General features: G+C 42.8%; 1 protein-coding gene across 12 annotated transcripts in view; it reads left to right on the forward strand.

Moving 5' to 3' along the window:
- SMOC1 (SPARC related modular calcium binding 1) overlaps positions 1 to 17619 on the forward strand; it is a 127412-nt gene that overhangs the window by 33928 nt on the left and 75865 nt on the right. For 11 of the 12 annotated variants that reach the window (XM_083836831.1, XM_083836832.1, XM_083836836.1 and 8 more), the window contains 2 exons: positions 5463 to 5634; positions 12886 to 12998. In XM_083836831.1, coding sequence (XP_083692957.1) covers positions 5463 to 5634; positions 12886 to 12998 — 285 coding nt within the window. Of the gene's footprint in view, positions 1 to 812; positions 1101 to 5462; positions 5635 to 12885; positions 12999 to 17619 lie in introns of those variants that run through there. The other variant, XM_083836828.1, reaches the window with a different exon arrangement.

A 17619-nucleotide genomic window follows, 5' to 3' on the forward strand; every position in this document is an offset into this window, starting at 1 on the left:
TAACACAGGGACTGGGCTCCAGCTCTGCCTCCAGTAAGGCTGGTTGCACCACCTGGGAGCCTGAAACCAAGGCATAAATCTGTAAGGTTGAAACTAGGAAATGTGAAATGATGCTTTCCAACGGCAATAAAAAATGCCCAGAACTTTGTAGTCTCTTCTAGTGTATAAAATGGTGTGTTTTCCCCAGGGAAGTCTCTTGAGACAGGCCAGTCTGATTGCGTAGACAGATGGGTGGGTGCCCTGAGCGGTGTGAGCATGCCTCGATTGATCACTTTTTCCAAAGGTATATTCTGGGGGTCTTTAAACTTGAAGTCTGGCAAAGCTGGAGTAGGCCATTGCACGTGCTGTTTCCTCTCTTTCTCCCCTACCTATTTTTTCTGTCCAGCGGCCTGCACTAATCTGAAGCAAAGTTGCTAAACAGCTGAGGCACCTCAGTTTTTATCCGCAGTGGACCCTTGTCTTTTAGATTTGTTTCTTAACAGGCTTCCAGTTTGTCACATTCACGTCACTTGTGTCCCTTGCTCCCTCTTTTCCCTGAAGCTTTGCTAAAGCACTTTGCTCTGACACTGCAATGCTATGGCCATTTCTCGTCACCCCCACCACAAAGGGCTGAGCTGCTCTGTTTGTGCTTATAATGTACCCAGATGGTGAATAGAATGAGTGACCACCAAGCTCATTTTCACTTGTGGGGTCAGACCTTTCTCCGCTAAATAACACAAGTGTTCCCAGCTGCTGTGCAGCTGCAGGGAGTCTGCTTTCCTTCACAGGCATTAAAAACCCTTTAATCAGTGTTTGTTGTTTGTCAGCAGTGGTGTTGAGGTGTGGAGAAAAAGAACAGATATGCTTTGTTGGCAAAGTTAACTTTATTCTGACCTCTTATCTTTCCTTTTTCTTTTCAAGTCTGAAGAAGCAGAAAGTAGTTTGGGAAGTGGTTTCCGCAAGCACCTGTGTAAATGTATTTGCTGAAGGAGGAGGTTTATACCCTTATACAGATACTGCATTTGACATAAAAAGATGCTCTGAGAGCTGCGCTGAACTGGAAGCTCTTTAGGGGAGGGGCTCTCAGACTGATTGGTGTGGGAACTGCAGGTTCCCTTAATGTAAGTGAATGCTACAAAAATATAAATATTGGTATATAATTCTAGTGTTACTTATGCTTATTTTAGTAGAGTCGGTGTTTAAGGAATACTATTTGTAACATGGTCAATTTTAACATTTCCCTGGAAAATAGATTTCTTCCTGCCAGTTCTTTTTTTGTTGTTGTTTTTTGGTTCTGCTTTTAATAGGTCTTCTCCCATGGAGGGAAAAGGACTGGTAAGCCAGTGACACCCTCTCCAGTCCCATTTTTTTTGGATGTAGTCCATTCTGAAGAAAATGAGAACACAGGTATCAAGAAGAGGCTTCAAGAAATCTTAGTGAAGATGGTTACTTCCCTCTTCTTTCTAGAAGAGGATTTGAAACGGCTGGTGCTGCACACTTGTTTGCAGGGTTGCTTCTCTGTGTGCAGAACTGTTCACATTGTGTGTCCAGCACCGAACACACCTCCACACGTGTTGATTCTGTTGTTTGCAAAACCTGTTTGTGTGGAAGTCCCAAGGCAGTTAGGACATCAGGCTTTGATTCTGGCTTCCAGGGTAATGATAGGACAGTCTGCGTGAGAAGTGAAATCCCTTATCTCACTGCTCTCTGGAGGCACCTGAGATTCACAGGACTGCATTGGTGATTTATGAGGGTCAGTGGCCAGGCATTGGGGCACCCCGCGCACATCTGCCTGGCTCAGCGGTACCTCCTGCAGCAACTGAGGGGCTCTCCTGGAGCAGGGGTGTGCTTCTTGGGGAAAAAAAGCGCCTGCTTGCTTGAAATGGGGATGAAGAACTGGGAACAAGTCACTTTTGAATTGTAGCCTGAACCGTGACAATGATAAATTTGATTGCTCTCCTTGCTCTCTCACTTGTTTCCCTCCCCAGGTGGGCAGACCTATTTCAGCATTCATCCAGTGTTTTTCCTCTGTTCGCTGCTGAGGCTGCTAACAAAGGAGCGCAGTTGTCTTGCTCTCAGAGAGGCAGAATGCAGGAAAGAAAATGTCGTGTGCTGGGCGGGAAGGGATGGATGCTGGAGATAAACTAGTACCTTAAATAACTGTGGATGGGATGTGGTGATGATTAGCAGTGTTCATGTGATAGAAGCAGAAATGGTGGACAAAGAACTTCCATTTTATTACCTGAAAGCTGCCAGGGCTGCCAAGCCAAAGAAGGGCTCTGAGCCATGGTGAAGCAGGTGTCCTGCAAGGGGGAGTTTTTGAAGCCCTATGGTAATGTCTCCAGGAGATGCAATCTTTCTGGCAGTGCTGGCTGATCACATGAAGAGGACCCTGATCAGACAGGCACGATCCTGGATCCTTCTGGAAATTAATGCAAACTTTTACAATTAAAATCTAGTCGAACAAAACAAGCACCATCTTGTGCAACTACGTAAACCATAAACTTTTTTGGCAAGGCAGGTGTGGCATCTTCAGTGCCTGGAAAGCACCTAACGCTGTGTGGGATCCCTGCTGTAATCCAAATTACAAATGCTAAAAAGGCTTTGATATTTTTTTTATTTTTTTTTATAGAGCGATTCTTGGCTTCATTTGGATAGGCAAGAACTTCATAGAGACTGCATTGGGGCACGCTGCATGTTTCCTCAGGCCCTCATAATTAATCAATGTCGACCTGTTCCTTCCCATCCCTCTGTAAGGAGGCACCCGTGGAAAGCTGTTCCATAGCACTGGCTTTAGCTCATTTGTATGGGCTGCCTGTAAGCGGCTTTATATTCCTCACGTATGCCCCCTCTGGGAGCAGGGGCTGCCCTGTCCTATACGGCCCTTTGGCAAGTAGTTTGGTGCAGGCGACAGAAGGCTTAGGTGAGTTTTTGTGATACACACTGAGTTTTCATTAAGTTTGCAGCATGGTTTGATGATGGAAATTAATATTCTGGTTTTTGGTGCTCTTCTGGAAGTCTCTGATACGTGGAACTTGGTTTCTGACACGAGGAGTTGCAAAAACTGCTTCGTGCTGGTATCTCAAGTCCTCAAAGCTGTGCTAAATGGCAAATATGTCTGTTCCTTCTGAAGCAGAATGGCTTTGGTGTTTAACTGAGTGTTTAACCAGTGTGTGTGTACCATACAATTCTGTCAGTTCTGCTTTAAAGTCTGTTTATATAGACAGCTGAGAAGCCTTGCAAGTCTTTGAGAAAGACTCTCTGACACTGCACATTGGGAGGAAGCTTCAGCATCGTCAGCCTGCTGCTTTTTGGTGTGTGTTTACAGTCACTGCACCCTGGGGGCTGCAGAAAGACGTGGCTGTACCCAGGGTGTGATTCCAAGCTCACTTGTGGTAGTTCAGCCCCTGACAAGAACGGGGCAAAAATCTGGTCGAACGTTACGGTGTTTTTATAGTCTAGTCCAGGTCTCTATAAACCATTTAAAATTGCCTTCAGGTTTAAATTTTCCAATTTCCCATTTGGAACAGGTGTTGCCAGGTTATAGAAAGTGTTTCAGAAAAGGAACAAAAACACTTTAAAAACTCTGCTGTTACAAATTTTGGCAAGTCTCTGACAGATGAGAATTTAAAAAAAAAAAAAAAAAGGTTTGCCCCACCCAAATTAAAACAAGTGCAGACCTTGCTTACTTTTCCCAGCTGTCATGTTTAAATAGGGTTTTTAGTAATACATGAGTTTTCAAAAGACTCAGCAGTGTAGAAGGTAATGTATTTTCATACGAAAATATTCAACTTCTCAATTGTTTTTCATCTTGCTTAGTTGGGGGGGAGGGGATGAAGAAATTTTTTTTTTCAAATGTCAGAAAACAAATTTCTGCGATGCACGTTGCTGGAATGGTTAAAAACCAACCCAAAGCAGGCTTGAGGCAATGTTTTTTCAACAGCTTTAACCTCAAAGCAGGGAGCAGACAGCTTTGTAGGCAACTTTGAGACCAAGGTGATTATGGCAGTGACTCACACTTCCCTGTAAGGCATCCAGCTATCAACACACTTGGAGAGCCGTGGCTTTGTGCATGCAGGCAGGGTGTCAGTCGGTGCCCCCTTGCCAGCCGGCTCCGAACTGCTGAGTTCATAAGGGCTTTGACAGCAAGCTGGGGTAGCGGCGTGCTAGAGAGCAGCTCTGATTCGCTCGGGCTCACGAGAGGCTTCAGCGATGGAGCTTGGGAAGGGGAAGTGCAGCGCTGGTTTAACTTCCCTTCCCCGTTGCTTGCTTTATCCCCATGGGACTCGTTTCAGGAGTCCCGTGAAATCTTCCTGCGAGCAGGTAGTTGGGTTTGGGGAGTAATTAAGGGTCTGCCTGTCACACCACTAAGTAAGGCAGTGGAAAGGGCTGCTACTGTAACGTCCTGTTGAAACTCTGCAGGTATGGAAAGAGGACTGATAATCAGGGTCCTCAGCATGGACTTGGGAAAGAGACCTGGGTATCGCTGTAGGCAGCTCAGGGTGCAGCTGAGGATACAACAGGAAAGTACCACCACGTGTTGGGCTTTGCAGGGAACAGGCTGAGAAATGGAAGGTGGGGACTCATCCATATATGCATTGCGGGCTTCAGCATCTCCAAAAGATAAGGCAGAAGCCAAAGTGACTTCAGTGAAGGGAAACAGCAGTGATCATGGTATAGAGGACGTCTTCTGAGCAAGGAATTGAGGGACTGGCAGGAAAGGAGTGCCGTGTATGCAGAGAAACAGGCTGCATCCGAACTGAATGCTCAGAAGAAGAGGCATTCAGAAAGATAGCAAAACCAAACCTTCTGAAGGGAAGTAGTTTTTCACATGGTGTGCAGTGAGGTTCTGGGATGCATGGATGCAGTTGTCTGCTTGGCAGGATGACATCAGGAAGGTGCTAAGCGTGGCCTTGGGAACGTGTAGGTATGCTGTTGCCGGTGGTATCCACAGATGATATAAATAATGCTTTAAAAAAACAAATAACTGGTAATATAAAGCTGGCCACATCCGTGGTTCAACTACCAGGGCCAATCTTGATAGGTTATCTGGGTTCTTCCATCCTTGGTGATGAGTTCCTTGCACCTCTAACTAACGTTGTCTAGGACCAGATCCTGTTTGCGGCGGAGCGCTGGGTGAGCTGGGCTGATGTGACTCAGTATTGCCCTTCCCGTGTGGGTTTTGTTTGGCTTTGCACAATTTGTGTTTTCAGAGGTGAGGCAGAGTGAGTAATGTTTCCCTTCTGTTAAAGAAAATGGAATGGCAAAGACCGTTATTTTCTTTAAAAGATATAAGTGTTTCATTTTAAGTTCCCTTCAGGCAAAGTCAGCTTTGGTAGGCAGCTTAAACTGCGTTATAGACCATATTGCTATTATCATAAAAACGAAATATGCTGCGCTGTGTTTTGGGAAATTAAACAAAACCCTTTTTTTTTTTTTTCCTCCCACTTTCCCTCCTTCCTTTCTTCACTCCCTTCCTTCAGTTTTTAATAAGCGACCGTGACAGAGACCCTCAGTGTAACCTGCATTGCTCCAGGTCCCAGTCCAAGCCCCTCTGCGCTTCTGACGGCAGGACGTACGAGTCCATGTGCGACTACCAGAGAGCCAAGTGCCGGGAAGCGAGCTTGAGCGTGACACATCGGGGCCGGTGCAAAGGTAGGTGGATTTCAAACACCTTTGAGGGGAGGAATGGGAGCCCTACCGACTACCAGACTAGTTTCTTGTGTTTAGTACCATGCTCTGTGAGTAGTCTGGTTTAAATTATGCATTAATGTGAGTATGGTATCTGAGTCTGGGGTGTAGGTGGCAGGAGCAGGAACCAACAGAATTATGAATGAAAGAAGGCAAAGGAGCCAGAGATGCCAGAATAAAAAAGGGCCCAAATGTGTGTCTATGGAGCAGAAGGGGCTGGCTTCATGGAAATGCACAGTCAAACCCTGAAGGAGATCTTCCTTGCTGCCTGCATCAATGATACTGATGATACTGAGATACCTTTGAGTGGTAGGAATGTGCAGCAGGGAAGAACGTGCAGGCACATTAGGTGGGTATGTCTGAAAAAAAGACCAGACAGCCTTTCTGTGCTGAGCACAGAATGCGTGCAAGTCTTTACATGGCCTCTGTTTTGCTTCCCTGCTGTTACATATTTGCTTAGAAGTAAGAATATTGTCTTTCTCTCAGTTTGGCTTTTTCTTCAGCATACCCTAAAGTTGAAGTTGTAACTTTTTTATTTTAGGAATATTAGTGTCTTGTCACACAAATAGTTTGCTTCTGCAGTGAAGTGAAAAATTGTCGAGTGCGTTTTCTGGGAGCACAATTGACTTAGGGCAGATGGCACAGATGTTTTTAGCAATTGGTTAAAGTGACAGAAGAAACTCATTAAAATCCCTGTGGAAGGATAAATAGGCATATGTTTAAGTCTAAATTGTTTATGAAAGGTTTTGTTTTGTTTTTCTACTATAAAAATGTATTTTTAAATTGCTGTCAGAATTGCTTGTTCCAAACTGGAAATCTTTTTTTCAACATATTGACAAATGTTATAGTTTAGGTGAATTATAAGCATGACAGCAAGTATTGCTATGTTTTCAATGGTTTGGAAAAAAGCTTCCTTGTATGTTTGTTCTTGCCACTGCTGAGTTGCTTTATGGCAGCTTTTCTCCTATAGCAGAGTGTTTTAAATAAAAACAACAAAAACAACCCACCCAATTCCATGGCTGATATTGGCACACAAACTGGCACTGTTGAGTTGCTTAAATCATGAGATCTGTAATGTGTTACAGCTCGTGTGCAGAAGTGTCTGTTTTTGGAAATGGAGAAAACGTTGACTGCAAAACTGTACAGTCTAAAGACTCCTAAAGAAATAACTAAAGGATTTTTTTTCTTAAGCATAGATAAAGTATACTTTTCCTTTTTGCATGCTCAGACAGCTGAAATGTTTAGCTGGAAATACGTGTGTTCTCCTTCCTTTTTCCCCTTGCCCTGTGTTAACTGTACAACACTAATGACCTGGGAATGTTTGACAACTGCAAATCTTGCTTTTAAGCCAGTGTCTAACAGTCCAGTGAATCATTGGGAAGTAGAAATGTTCTTTTAACTATCACATTCAAGTTTAATTTTGCTGGTAACTTCTGTGTGTGCTGTTATGGAAAAGTTCTTTTGTTTTTCTAGTCACACTGGGAACATGACCTCTAGTTGTGCATAAAGATAATTGCTCTTGGCAAATGCAGACAGTGGCAAGACCAGGTGTGTCTAACTACAGGTCTATATTTTGTACCCTCACAAAGGGGGGGAGGGTACCACCAGCAGTGTCTGAGCATCTTCTGCCACTGGGTTTATGCTGAACAGCTTTCATTCCTTCTGCATGACAAAGATGCTCTGCAGGGGAACTCCCATAGAACTGGAAAGGATCCCAAGGACCATCCTGGTCGATCCTGTATCCAAGAACTTACCCTTGTGAAATGAGCGCTTTTAACTTCCACTTCACTCTCCAAGGAGGAAAAGAAAAAATCTAGTAACCAAAATAAGGAAAAGAGGAAGTATATTGTGGATAGCAAAGCATGGCCCTGCACCCCAGATTACTTTAGGTTTCCAATTTCATGCGCTGATAGCTTGAACTGTGCTGTGCTAAGGCAAGCAGAATGGTTTCCATAGTGAGAACAGAACCTTTTTGATTCAGTTCAGCTTTCTGCTCTCTCTCAAGAAGCTAAGGACCTTTAAAGATGAAATCTTGCCAGCCCTTTGGGAACTATAACTCTTATTCAGCTCTTGCTCCTTGCTAGCTTCCTCACGTGCTTTTCAATGAAAATTCTCTGGTGCTAAATTATCCCAAACTCTCTTAACCCTTACGCACACACATCACAAAGGGTTACAGATGAGGACTAGCTTTAAATGATCAAGCTATGGCACCTGTGAGAAATAGAGCCTCGCTGAGATTCCAGAGAATAGTTCCAGACATAGCCATGTGTAAAATACACAGCCAAGTACTTGTACCTGGATCTTTTGTCAGCTGGCATCTTAAGATCTTACATTAAATAACAGAATTCTGCCTCAGAACTTTGCAGAGATGTAGGACAAATACTTGTTAAATGAGTCTTGGCAAGCTGTCAATATTGTACAATGTTTTAGGTCATATTGGATATCTGTGCCTTAAAAAACACTTAAGTTCTGCGTTAACTGGTTAGTTTCTAGGAACTTGCTTGGCCTATTTAATTAAAAAAAAAAAAAGGAGAAAAAGGAAGTGGAGTGTGTCCTAAAGGGAAAACTCTTAGATTTACAGTGATTGGTTTTAAAAGTGGTGGTACAAAGCTTGTTCTGCAATTACAAGTCCCTGTGCAGAACGAACCTGTCTGTAGGTTACTGGTGGGAGTTGGAATGGGAGTCTGCAGCCCATATTCCTGGGATACCTGCATGAACGCAACTTTTGGCCAATGTGCTGGAAAGGAAGGTCTCATTCTGACTAGAGATGTGTTTTTTGAAGGTAACTTTCTTCCTGTACCTACTGTTCACATGGTAAGGGAAATGAGGTGCTGAACCCACTCTTTGTTTTAGTTCACTTGCCAGATACACGTATTTTGTCTTTGAACCTTCTTATTCTTCCTAGTCAAGGGAGAAAAAAGTGAGACCTTCCTTGGCGACAGATTGTCAAAATCTGAAAACGAGGCTTTCAATCTCTTTGCAAATTTTGGCGTGGTTTTAGATATGCTCCAAATAAGTTAAGGAACTCGGAAGCAGCAGTGGTGTCTGGGTGTCAAAGAAGCAGCGAAGTACGTCAGTGTGGAAGGAAAGAGGCTAGATATTCCAGGTGTAGGACTGGAGTGAAGTGGAAAACAACTGGGAGGGTGGAGAATGATCGACACCATGTGGGAGAGGTGGGCACATTTTTGTAGTTGGCTCAGCTTCCATTTTTTGTCTCTTATGCAAAGACACAGATCATTGGCTGGTGTAAATGGATATGAATCTGCTGATTTCAGTGTAGCTGGTCTGCTTCATGCCTGATGGGGTCTGGCCTGTGTGTGAGACGGTTACCTAATGTAACTGCAAATAGTTCAAAAGCTGTGTTTAGATCAGTTTTTGCCATTGAGCTTTTGATAAAAACAAAGTAGAATTAAAACTAAATAGAACGATCTTTGTGGCTTGCTGCTAGTGGTCTGTAGGTGCCTGGAGATGTTCTGTTTTGTATTATTAGGATAGCTTAGGTCTTTATACCAGGATGCTGTGTGGTGTCAGAACTGCCTCTACCTGTTGAAGAGAGGATGCTTGAATTCTTGGGGCCTATTCATGAGCGCACTGTGTATATTATGAGGGACATGGTGGTCTCGTTTGAATAAACTATTCATGGATAAGATCAACCGTGGTAACTAGCCAACTTCATTGCAAAATCCAAAGCTATGTGCACCTGTATTCTGCAGATTAGGCCCCAGATGTCAGAAACATCACGTGTAGTTCAGTTCATGGTTGCCAGCTACCAGCTTGAGAATGAATTTTCTTTAAAAGGCAGCTTTCTGAGCTGCAGTGAATCTGTCCTAAGTTTAAAATATTTGAAGTAAAAATTATTAGACAGCCCTGCATTTAAAAATGGCATCCTCATATGTTTTTTCACCTTATTTAGGGGAAGAAGGTCTTCTTTAGTCTGTCTGGACAGTGAAACTGGGCTGTATTAATGCCATTCTGTTTTTAGAAGCTTGGTGTTTGATTCTTCTGAGAACATTTTTAAGAAAACAGAAAAAGTGCTGAAACACTCAGTTAATCAGAATGCAGAACAGGGTATGTGAACCTCCATCGTGTAGCATCAGGCTTTAGTAAAATTTGTAATGCATCTTACATTTGGGGTGAGCCATATGACAGCTACTCTTTAATGCTTGGCACTTACGTAATATTTTATATTTTCTAATTAACAAAGCAAAAATAGCAAGGTGAAGTCATCCCACTGAAATCACATGTTGATGTAAACATTATAAAAATACCAGCCTGTGGAGTGAGGAAGAGAAGGATTGACAGTCCTTTTAAAAACAAACTGGTAGATGTTGATATTAAAGGCACTGTTTTTACTGGAACCGAACTGTGAAACGACAGACGAAAAAGATAGCAGTATGCACGCACCTCTCCAGCCAGTGCAGTGCAGATGGTGGTTTCGAGTTGAGGCTGTAAAAGGACTGGCATGACCTTTGGAAATCAATGAGGGAGGATTGGAGAAGTAATTAGTGCTGAGCGTTCACGAACAGGAGAGAAATTGTCCATCTTCTATGCATGTCAGCAGCAATTTCTGAAAGTGACCCCACTTGAGTGAAGGATTGAGATGTGAAAGAGGATGTCGTCGCAATGTTGAGCTCTTAAATTTTCTGTCGTATCAGTGATGTTCTACACAATGTGGTCTACTAGGTGACAGCAGGTAATCTGATCCATGAAGGCCAGTTAAATTTGCCAGGAAGGGCACCCTCACCTTAGTATAGATAGCATGTTTGTATCATCTCATAGTAAGGGCTTGATTTTGTATGCATTAGACAAACTGGACAAAAATCTGAGTTAGATTGCCTTCTGCCTAGACTCCCAACATCTTTGTGCTACAGGGATGCTACAAAGCGTTTGCTCCTGCCGGTGTGGTGAAGCGTCCAGTTTCGGTTACGTAGGTACTGCTGCACAGGAGCGGTGGGTGCACCAGCACGGACGTAGGTGCTGTGTGCTTTACGCTTCTGCATCACATTCAGGAGGGAACCTAGGTATGCTTGTCTGCAGTCCTGTATTCTCACACGGAGAGACTAGGAAACAGACTTTAATTGTGGATGTGTGCTTTGATTGTCATGTGACGTATTTGCAGCTCTTGTTTATTCACGTCCTCTTCTTCTGTGCTCAGATCTGCATAATCTGGGCAGAATTTTTTTTTGCTACTTAGTCGTCTCCTCTGAAGCAGAACTTGAAGGTGTTTTTAAAATCAGTTGGCTGTGTAGTAAAACAGAAGGTGTAGCCATACCATCTGGTTTTATAATAACATCTTGTGTCATGCCAAGCAAGATTAGACTCCTAGGCTTGAACGGGAGATGTGCAGGTGATAGATAGGTGTTCCAGTTACCAGCATTGCCTGTGCTTCCTTTTCAGCTGAAGGAACCAGCATGTTCTTCTAGCAGAACCATCTTCTGGTTGAGGTGTGCAAGCAAGGTCTGATAATCTGCTTGCTTTTTAAAGAAAAAAGAATCCTACAAATTTAATCCTAATTTTAAATTAAATCCTAAATTTAATTGAAGAAAGTCTTTTTACTCTGTAATAATCTCAGTCTTTGTATGAGTTTAGGTCCACCTGAGATCAAATCCCCATGTGCTAAGGGCATTGTGCAAACACCCTTCAAACAAGTTGCAAGCTAAATGTGAGTTACGTAGGATCAGCAGGGACACGACGTCATAGGGAGGGGAGGTAATGGGCTGGTCATTGCTCAGTGGGTCAGTGGCAGAACTGATGCAGGCACTCTTGCTTTATAACCCAGTGCTTAAGCTATAGGTACCTGTGCTGAATGCTATTGCTGCACGTAATGACATTTTTTCCCTAACAGCAGGGGATTGATTTCCATAATTTCAGAAGACTTGTGAAATACTTCTTGGGGACTGTGTTAGTGTGATACATTTAACGTGAAATTGTATAGACAATGTTATCAAACCTGAAACTTAGTCTCTTGTATCATCAATTGTGTAAAGCTGTCATCTTGAATGCTATTGTCTGTTTTTATCAAAACTATTCATAGCGTTGTGATTTGTTTCTACATCTAGATGTGCTTAGACAGAAATTGCTTCTATAGCTATCAAGTGCAAAGTCAGTTGATCTGGGAACCCATCCTGGCTTTTGAATTCGGTGTTACTATTAAGGATCCTGTTGCTGAAGTTCAAGTGATTTGTGAAGCCCAGTTTGGGCTGTTCAGGGATCCAGCAGAATTGTTTTTCTTAACCAGTTCAACCTTGATTATTCTCTGTGATGCTGCTGAAAGATCTGATGATCACATTTTACAGTTTTTGCACTGAAAATATTTCAGTTGTTGGATTCATGTGAAAAGGAAGGGGGTGCTAGTCCCTGTGTCAGTCCTGTGGAAGCAGATATTTGCTGTTTTTCATTCTAGACTGAATATTGGACATGTTTTTAAATGCAAACGGCAAGTCAATCTGTGTCTCTGCAGGGCAGAAGTCTTTTCTTTGACCCATCAGTGTTAGGCTTATATGAGTCAATGCCCTGTAACAGTGAGCAGGACCTGGAAGGGGTTACAGTCATGCTACATGCAGCCCTCATCTGGAATAAGTGCATAACTGAGCTCTTAACCCCTTCAAGCTCTGCTTGTAGAGCAATGTTTCTTCTTTGTGGCAAAGGAACTGATATGAGGAAGTATAATACACTCCTAGCTCTAAGTGCTGGGACTGGAGGTGGAAGGTGGGTTTCAGTAAGGCATGGGCAATGGCATGTCTTTAGTTGGGTGACTGGTTGTTTTTGGCATCTAACTGGGAGAGTTGCTCAGAAAAGCTTTGCTGGAGCCGTCCTGCTTCCACATTGCTTGCTTCTGGGCCTAAATTACTTGGCTTATGCTTTAGCCATCCAGTTTCAGGCTGTTAATACTAGCACAAACACAGCTTCCTCCAGGAAGAGCTTTCAATGTGTGAATATTGTGCTGTAGCTTGGAAGAAGCTTCCAGAGCTCTTGGATGATCATAAATAGTATTGCCTAAGGAAATTAGGCAGTTCTTTGTTAACTGGGTCAAAGTTGTCTAGCTTGTCATGGATAACTCCACAGCTGCCTTTTAAATGTACAGGTAAAGGTTGTTGATGCCCTGTAGTATTATTATTACTATTTTTTTTCTCAGCTGCATGGTGCATCTGGTATCTTTTGAAGATGCCAAATAGTTATTTGCAATCTGAATGGGGTTTGTTTCTCTCTTTGTAGATGCTGGCCAAAGCAAGTGTCGATTAGAGAGAGCTCAAGCACTGGAACAGGCAAAGAAGCCCCAGGAAGCGGTCTTCATTCCAGAATGCAATGAGGATGGATCATTCACGCAGGTAAAACTCCTACTGGCTTCCTTTGGCCAGGCTTCCAGAGGCTGCAATGAAGTCACTGATAAGGCATGAGCCAAGCGAGGATGGCAGTGTGGGTACACAGTCCAACTCGGTTACTGAGGTGAAGGTGTTGAAAACCGAGGACTCGGTTAACCAACTAGAAACTTTGATTCAGTCACCATATGTACTGTAACGCACATACATATGTAATGGCATCCACCTCCAGTGTAGCAAAAACAAATTTTCTGTGTTGGAAGTTGAAGGAGAGGTCAAATTTTCTCCAAAGATGAGCTGAAAAGGGCATCGAGGCTCTCACAGAACAAGGTGGGCCATGGTTCCTCTGTTTTTACCTCTGCTTCATTTATCCCAGAAGAAAAAAGAAAAAAAAAAAGTATCCTAATGAGCATCTTCCCTGTGCCCGGCACTTGTTAATGACAGACTCTTGTTTCCTGTACTTGGCTTGGTTGTGGTTTGGGGGTCTGGAAGAGAGGGGATGAGAGTTGTTCGGGGGTTTGATTCTTCAGTATTTATTTCCTGGAACTAAATGAAGTGCTGGGTTAATAGACCGTTTCATGATGTTGCTTCTCTTGAGAGCAGTTGTGCCAGGCAGGTGTAGCAAAGAAAGCTTAGGGTTGGCCTTTAGTATTGGTACAAAATCACTAGTCAGTCCTGGCCACTGAGCATCCTTTACAAGTAGTTGAACTGGGCTTCCGAAGAAGTTGAAGTTGTGACAAAAGGAAAGCACTCATGAAGGAGATTTTGAGAGGAAGAGTAGTCTGCTAATCATAGAATGGTTTGGGTTGGAGAGTCCTTAAAGATCATCTAGTCTAACCCTCGTGCCATGGTGATGTGACATTGCCAAGGCAGGGTAGAAATGAACAGCGATGCTCGTCTCTGTTACCACCAGTGTATTGAGTGGTGTTCCAGTGCTGACTGAACTAGATGGTAAAAATGGTTCACATGCTGTTCCCTGGCAGGTAGGAGAGGGATGATGTCTCCTTAGTTTGGCACAGATCTCAGAAGCCCAAATTCTGCATCCCTGGTGACGTTTGCTTTGTGAAATTGGGTAGATCATGTAACGCTTGTGCTTTAGCTTCCCTATATCTAGCACTGTTCTAGATACCTTGTGCCCCAGAGAATTCTGAGAATTCATTAGTTATTGTTGTTTGCAAATTCTTTTGAAGGTTATAAAAAAAATATCCTAAATAGAATCAATATTGGCTTCAAAAAGATGAGTCAAAAAGCTTTGGGGCTGGTTCAAACACTTTGCAATGCCTCAGGGAAAAGAAGAGGAAAGATTTTTTTATGATAACGCACCAAAAATCTGTGTTCCCCCTCAGCCTTACCCTCCCATTATCTGATACGTGGGAGTGTTTTTGTTTTTTCACGGTGAAGTGGGAAAAGTTTAATCCATCTTGCCAGCTTTGCATACTTCTCCTTTGGAGCAGCATCATATGTGTGCAGTGTGGACCATCCTGGGGAGGTGGGGTAAGAGATGTAGCTGCAGTTTTTTGCAATCTAACTGCGGTCTCAACTGTTGAAATTTGATTTTGTGCAGAGCTGCTCAGGTTATGTTGGCACTGGAACGGAATATGTATAAAACCTAGCACAGTGGCCAGCTAATTGTTCCATGTTGTACTTCACAGCTCAAGAAGAAAGGGGGAAGGAAAGCTGAGTTTTCATTTTCTGTCAGCTGTCCATCAGCCTCTTGGAGAGTAAAGTGGGGGTGCAGCTCAATTTTTTTTTTTTTTAAAGTCTAATAAGCTGGCATAAGAGTGCAGTTGATAAAGCTTTATTTCAGACAGGTTTATCTGGTAGTTTGGTACTGGTGTCTGGGTTGTGGAGCAGTTGCTGGGCCTCTTTTCTGCACATTCCCAGGGCAGTGTGGGTTGCCAGTGTTCTCAGTGGAGAAGCAGCGTGAAACTGCTTACAAAAATTATGTATTCTGAGCTGGCGGCCAAGCGATATTTTGCATTCTTCCTCCATTTAGTTCTATCTCTGAACACTAAAATGCTTTTGTTTTACCTGGCATGTGGAAGGAAGCCTCTGATCCCTTTGTAACTGGCATTAACTGAAATTCACATCATTCCTTGGATCATAATGCCCTGCGTTCCACATACCTCAGGAACCAGCTTCATCAGTTGTATTGCAGCACTTAAGGTCGTTGCCCCTGCTGAAGATGTGAATGAAAAACAATGGCCAAGGAAGCTAACTGGTTTTAATCTGCACTTGAGACAAATATTTCTTTTAGCTTCTGGTTCAAATTAATTTAATTTGATTTTAAAGGGATGAATAAATTGTAGAATTTTGGTAAACAGTATAAACAGTTTTTGCTTCCAGCAGCTCGCAAACAGATCTGGTTTGGTGGAGGTGGTTTGGATACTGCCTCTCTTTTGCACAGAGTTGGCACCCCCAGGTTCTGCTCTGCAGAGGAACTGTGTAGGCCAGTTCATAAAGTGCCCAAGGCCTTGCAGAAGTCAGATTTGTGCAGTTATTAGTTTATTCTGCTTCAATACCCAGTGAGTAGTTCCATCTGAACTCCAAAATCTCAGTTGGAAAGCCTAGAACACGGCAGCATCTCACAATGATGATTCTAGGAGGAATATCCACCATGGTCTTCAACTCTGGATCCCTGTCCCAGCAAGAATCTACTCAGGTGCACATATTTCAGAGTTGGCTAGGGAAATTTTTTCAACAACTTCATCCCTGCCATGTAACATTTTTACCTAAAATATTTTTTAATAAGAAAAACTCGGAGAGAAAAGGAAGATGTGCGCATGTACATCGAATATTAGGTATCTTGTTACTGTGCTCAGATCTTGAGCTGAACCTCTTCTTTGTAGATGCATACATAGTAGGTGTTCAGGCCCACATCACCATCAGACTTGAAAATATCCTGGGGTTTGTTTAATTTGTTTAATTAAAAATATTCAAAAATAGTTTGGAAACAATTTTTGGTAGAGGTAACAGTGTTCAAAGAACCTGCTTGACTTGATCAGATTGAACCTGTTAAAGATATCCTGGGTGTCTTAAGTCCTATAAACTGTCTCTTTTGATAGTTTGCAAAATCTAAACTGAGAAAAAGTGTTGCCACCAATTCTACTGCTTGGACGTACAATTTTCCTAGGCAGGGCTACTTATAAAGGGTTTTGTGTGTGCTGCATGAAAGGGAGCAGGAACCTGTCTGTTCCTTGGTTTTCATAACTGTTTTATGCACCGTGTCTGCAGCTTCCCTTATTTGGGGAGTTTGTGTATTGCAAAGATCTTATCAAACTCCATTTGAGCACTGCTTATACATCTAAATGTCGCATGGAAGAGGTGGTGGCATTGCAGGCACGATGGGGTGACTGTAATGGGGGCAGACCTGGTGGATTGCTCTGGAAAATGGAGTTAGGGGTATTTTGTTATATTTCAGTCTCTGTGAGAGGACTATTACTTCCTATAACAAAAGCTCTCTGCGGTTAGCCAATAATAATATAAGCACGCAGATAAAATTTGAGTTATTCACAACATAAGAATGTTTGATATGAGTAATTTGATTAATTTTACAAAACCGAGCTCACATACTGTTGTGCAGAATTGGACGAGACTAAAACCGGTTTCTGTTCCCGAGACTGGCTCTCTCCTTTTTTTGTTGTTATGCTGTATTTTGCATAAATGCCATTCCCTTTCCATGCTGCACTTAACCTGCTGTGATCTGTTCTTCATAAACAACAGGCTCTATTGGGTAATCCGTGCACTTTCTTTTGCTGCCTAGTGCCATTGGGCTTGTTGCCATGGGCTGAGAGAGACTTGCATTCTTCATAGTTTTTCCCCAAGCAATTTTTTGAGAGAAGGTTGCTGAGATTTTAAACAGAATCAGTTTCAGACAAATGAATATGAACATGAATAATCTTATCCCTGCTTTGGGGATGTAAGCTTCTATGGCTTTTTTGTGGTGTCTTGCTATTTTGCCACCTCCTTCTACTGTTTAGCTTTGGTTTCTTTTCCTTGCAAGTCTGCATGCACGTGGCTGAGAGCAATAGCATAGTTGGAGAGTTTCTTTGAGCTCAGGGCTCTCAAAATTGCAGCCGCTGGTGCAGTTACGATGCAGCACTAAGACTGCTGTGAGCACATCAGGCAAACCTGTCGTCTTATGATGGGGTCAGTAACTGTCTTTGTTGGACCAGTTTTCTGTCATCAGAAAACTTCCAGAGCACTCCAACATCTAATCATATGTCTGGAAAGAAAGAAGCTTTCTTCATAAAGAATCTGGGCTACGATTAATAGATACCTCTGCTTATTTTTTAATATTAAGAGAGAACCTTTCTATAAAAGGCTTTAGTTGGATTGGTCTCTGAGTGCTGCTCTGCAGACTTGCCTGCTACTCTTCCAGCTCTTGTTTTGTATTGCATTTGTATATTGACCTAAGAATAACCCATGGATGAGTAAGGAGGTGGCAACTTTGGAGATTATGTATATCTTCAAGGAAGAACTGGTCAAGAGAGTAAAGATTCTTAAAACAGGAGTGGACATCCTTATAGAAAGCAACAGTATAAGATCGTGCATCCTTAGTGTTAGGGGTCACTTTTTGCTTCTGAAAGAGTCTGTGTAATTTTAGCTGGGGATCCCTCTCCTGAGCTAT

The sequence above is a fragment of the Anser anser genome (assembly GCF_964211835.1).
Source record: "Anser anser genome assembly, chromosome: 5".
Lineage (NCBI taxonomy): Eukaryota > Metazoa > Chordata > Aves > Anseriformes > Anatidae > Anser > Anser anser.